Here is a 4,829-nt window from a genome sequence, read left to right as displayed (position 1 = left end):
GTTACGTAAGGAAAAGAAGAGAAAGTCTAAGAACTACACAAAGCTCTTTATGGCCTAAAACAGGCACCATGAGCTTGGTATAGTTGAATAGATGATTATTTGCTTGGCCTCGGTTTTGAAAAAAGTCTTTCATAATTCACACTGTATGTTAAACACAATAACAGTGAGATTCTTATTGTTTCTCTTTATGTCGACGACCTTTTGATCACAGGGAGCAGTGTAAAGCTGCGTGATGAGTTTAAGCTAGATATGATGCAAGATTTTAAAATGTCTGGTCTTGGTCTGATGAGTTATTTCCTTGGAATGGAGATTACACAAGGAAAAAAATGCTTTTTTTCTTTGCCAAAAAAAATACGCAAAGAAAATTCTCAAGAAATTCAACATGGAAAATTGCAAAGAGATGAATACTCCCATGAACCAAAAAGAGAAACTAAGCAAAGATGATGGAGCTGAAAAGGTGGAGGAAACAGCTGCATACATCACTGCACTTCCACTTGACACCTATCGTAATGATAAATGGCTCGTCTCACCGTGATGATGGAGCTAAAAAGGTGGAGGAAACATACTTCAGAAGTCTCATTGGGTGTTTGATGTATCTTACAGCACCAAGACGCGATATATTATATGCGGTAAGTGTTCTATCAAGGTTCATGCATTGTCCAAGTGAAGTACATTTGAAGGCAGCCAAAAGAATTGTGCGGTACATCAAAGGAACCATCACCTATGGAGTCAAGTTTCAGAAGACTAAACCTGTGAAGCTTTTTGGGTATTCTGACAGTGATTGGGGCGGTTCCACGGATGATATGAAGAGTACTTTAGGGTATTGTTTTAGTCTTGGTTCAGTAGTTTTCTCATGGAGTTGTAAGAAACAGGAAATTGCGACTCAATCCACTGTCAAAGCTGAGTTTATGGCAGCTACAACAGCAGTAAATCAAGAATTGTGGCTGAAGAAAATTTTTGTTGATCTGCATATGGAGCCGACAGGAAGCATTGAAATGTTCATGGACAACTAAGCAGCAATAGCTATTTCTCACAATCCTGTGTTTCATGGGAAAACTAAGCACTTCAATATCAAGTTTTTCTTCCTGAGAGAAATGCAAAAAGATGGAGATATAACTCCTGTCTACTGCAAGACGAAAGAATAATCGGTTGATATATTCACTAAGCCTTTACCAGTCAACAAATTCGAGCTTCTCAGACAAAAAATTGGAGTTTGTTGTTACACCTCGGAAAATTTTCCGTTGACGCACAGTGAATAGACTAACGAAGAGCACAAAGTATACGGTATTTCAATAAGTAAGGAATGACACTTGATGACCCTAATTAAGATTTCAAAGACATTCGAGGTAAGAGAAGAAAGTTTGCCAAGAGAAGGCAAGGCATACGATAGGTATCGAAAAGGAATTACGAGTAACAAGTTAACGATGACTTAAAGATGTTTTGGAGAAGAGTTATAACATCCCTTAGATTGTTAAATGGTGATAAACAAGTGTTAAGAAGGTTCCATAAGGATTGGAGATCAAACGAGTCGACGAGAATGAGTTCGAAAGAACTGGGCATTATACGGCCCAACATACTGGCCGTATAAATTATACTAGCCGTATGTTTGGCCGTATAATCAGCCCAGATGGCCAGCCTCTCTGGACCAAATCTACGGCTAGACATACGGTCAGTATAATTTATACGGACCGTATGTTGGTCCGTAGAAAATGGTTGGGACAGATTTGAGTATTATTAATAAGGGTCCAAGTTTATTTCATTTCATTTCCCTTCACTCCCCTTCTCTCTAGAACATCTATCTACACTTCTCCCACAAGAATTCAAGGGATATTAGTGATCAACTTCATCAAACTAAGTGAATCAAGTGTAAGAAACCCATTAAAGTTCATTCAAGACAAGGAATCCAAGTGAATGTGAAACTAGGGTTTTGCTCAAGTGAAGTGTTTCCGCCCAAGGTTCATTTCTACACCATCTAAGGTAAGTTTTATGGTATTTCCATGTTGTTTAAGGTATTGAAAAGTTGAAACACTTGGATTGTAGAAGGGTATAGAAAATGGGTCATGAATGTGGGAATAGTGTCATTTTTTAGTAATAGCTTGGATTGAGTCATGATTCTTGATATGTTGTGATTATTGCTATGTTATAAATGATGTTAAGAACATGGGATAGACATTGTATACGAATGAATGTAATCGTGTGCTATGACCATGGATATGGATGATTGGAAGCGAATTGAGAAGTAATGATAATGTATGTGAATAAAGAGTATTGTTATGATATTGTGAATGTTATTATTGATGTTTGGGAGTTGATATATGATATGGAGGAAGTCTTATAAATAAAGGAGATGCTGTCCAATTTTCTCTAGCTTTAGTCATGTATGCTAAGCTATCGATTTTCTAATGATAGTATAACTCTAATGAAGGTAGAAACGTGAGCATTGAAGGAGAACGTGCAAGTGATAGAATAGTTGAACGAAGAGGTATGTAAGGCTAACCCTTCTTTCTTAAGGCATGGTTCTTTGGCCAAATATCTAATCTTCTATAATCCTATGATGTCCTCCAAATGATTCTATCTTTAAGAGCTACTAAGCTCATGATTCTCGATATGTTACGACTGTACTAAATTCTTCCTATGATGAGTAATCCTCTAGAGATAGATGTAATGAACGACGACAGTAATGATGCTAAAGATGCTTATGAGCTTTTATGTATATGTGCCTATGTATGGCTATTGTGAAACCCCGAGCTTATATGGCCGGGTAGAATATATATATATATATATATATATATATATATATATATATTGCGCGCGCACCACTGCAGTTGGGTACGGATAACACTGAGCCTTGGTAGGGCCAGGTATGTATGACACCGAGCCTTGTCATGGCCGAGTATGTGAAACCACCGAACCTTCATGGACGGGTATGCTAGGTAAATGATATGTATATGAATACGAAATTGGATACGAAATGTAAATGAGTACAGATATGGATGTATGTACACAATCACGCATTAGAAATGGAAAGTCCCTATGAAAAGCAAGTAAGTGTTTGTGACGATGATACTACTATCTCCCATCCTATGCTATTTCTTATGTTGTCTATTATGCTTTCATAATGATGTTGATCATGCTTTACATACTCAGTACATTCTTCGTACTGACATCCTTTTGTTTGTGCACGCTGCGTCATGTCCCCAGGTGGCCAGGGAGACAGGCTTGATCCATAGCTTTATTACTCAGGGACTACATAGAGGAGCTCCATTTCTTTCGGAACTACAGCTTTTGGGATTTTATTCTTTTGTGTACATATTTATGGGCATAGCGGGGTCCTGTCCTGCCTATATGATATGACATACTCTCCCTAGAGGCTCGTAGACATGTGTATATGGTTAGATGTGTTTGGCCTTGTCGGCCTATATTTTGTATATCATTTTGTTAGCCTCGTCGGCTTATGTACATCTATATGGGCATTGTTATTGATGATGATATATATGTATTATTGCCCAATGAAATTAGTATGAATAATGGATGGAAAGTATGATTTAGCTATGTGGCTCACCTAGATGTAAATGTGAAAGTATGATAAGAGGTGCCCGGGTGGGTTAGCACCGGGTGCTCGTCGCGGCCCTCCGGTTGGGTCGTGACATTTGTAGTTTAAGCAAGGAGTAGTGTTAGGAATTTGCTTTAGAACTGCAATAAAATTAATTTTACTACTTTAGTTTTGAATAAGATTTAGTCAAATAGCTGTCAGCTATCTTTTCCTATTATTTTAGGAGTTAGTTCGTAAAATCAAGATTTTATGAATCTGCTAGGATTGTGTTTCCTTTTTTTACTGCATTTTGTTTTTCAGGTTTTATATATGTAAGCTGCAATCAATAAAATTCAAGTTCTTCTATTTCTATACTTCTTTTTTTTTCCTCATATCTTTGTGTTCTTAAAATTACCAGCAATCGCGAACAGTACTATCGTCATCTTCTTCATAAGCTGAAAACAACTTATAAGCCAAAAAAAATAAGTTGGGCTACCCAACTTATTTTTGTGGGCTTATTTTACGCACAAAATGGTTTATAAGCTGTTTTTTTTTTTAGCAGATTGCCCTTCATTTGGGGTGGTCTTTAATTTTTGCCCTTCAAATTGATGGTCTTTAAGTTTTACCCCTCACCTAACACCCCCAAGTTGTGGGTTCGAACCCCAGCTTAGTATAAAAAAAAATAAAAAAAATCGCAAGGCAGAATTAAATTTAATCCATAAGAATTAAATTCTTAATTCTACCATAGCTAGAATTTTGCAAATCTGTCCAACGAAATTCTGCCTTAAAGCAGAATTTGGGCCGCACAGGCAGAATTTCTGCCTGAAGGGCAAAATTTAAAGACCACCATTTTGAGGGATAAAAATTAAAGACCACCCCCAGCGAAGGGCAATCCTGCAAATTGCCCAGCTATTTTCAGCAACTTATAAGCGAAGCCAAACGGGCTCATAGTCATTGTTTGATAATGATGGATCCATAAGAACTTGAGTACCTTGCCTTCATTTTTTTGCGCGGATTGCCCTTATTTTGGGGTGGTCTTTAAATTTTGCCCCTCATATTTGTGGTCTTTAAGTTTGCCCTTCGCTTGGATACCTGAGGTTCTAGGTTCGAACCTCGGCTCAGGCATAACAAAAAAAAAATCGGAAGGCAGGGCTAGGGAGAGTGTATGCCGGATCCGACATACAGTTCTTAAGGAAAAACTAAAGTTATGCCGGAGGGGACAAACTTTGCTTTGAGACATATATTTTATTTTATTTTACTTTTCCAGGCAAACTTTTAGTTATGCCTTAAGGAAAAG

General features: G+C 37.5%; 1 protein-coding gene across 1 annotated transcript; it reads left to right on the top strand.

The window, feature by feature from the left end:
• Nucleotides 1-440: 440 nt before the first annotated feature.
• LOC132644223 (secreted RxLR effector protein 161-like) lies at nucleotides 441-1,142 on the top strand. The gene has a single exon (XM_060360801.1). The coding sequence runs from the start codon at nucleotides 441-443 to the stop codon at nucleotides 1,011-1,013; it is 573 nt and encodes a 190-aa protein (XP_060216784.1). The 3' UTR covers nucleotides 1,014-1,142.
• Nucleotides 1,143-4,829: the final 3,687 nt, after the last annotated feature.

This window comes from Lycium barbarum, chromosome 6 (genome assembly GCF_019175385.1).
Source record: "Lycium barbarum isolate Lr01 chromosome 6, ASM1917538v2, whole genome shotgun sequence".
Lineage (NCBI taxonomy): Eukaryota > Viridiplantae > Streptophyta > Magnoliopsida > Solanales > Solanaceae > Lycium > Lycium barbarum.
The sequence above is the reverse complement of the archived record's forward strand: the minus strand, read 5'-3'. Positions and strand labels throughout refer to the sequence as shown.

Coding starts and splice junctions, on each gene's coding strand:
- LOC132644223 (XM_060360801.1), top strand. CDS start 441: ATGATGGAGCTGAAAAGGTGGAGGAAACAGCTGCATACATCACTGCAC.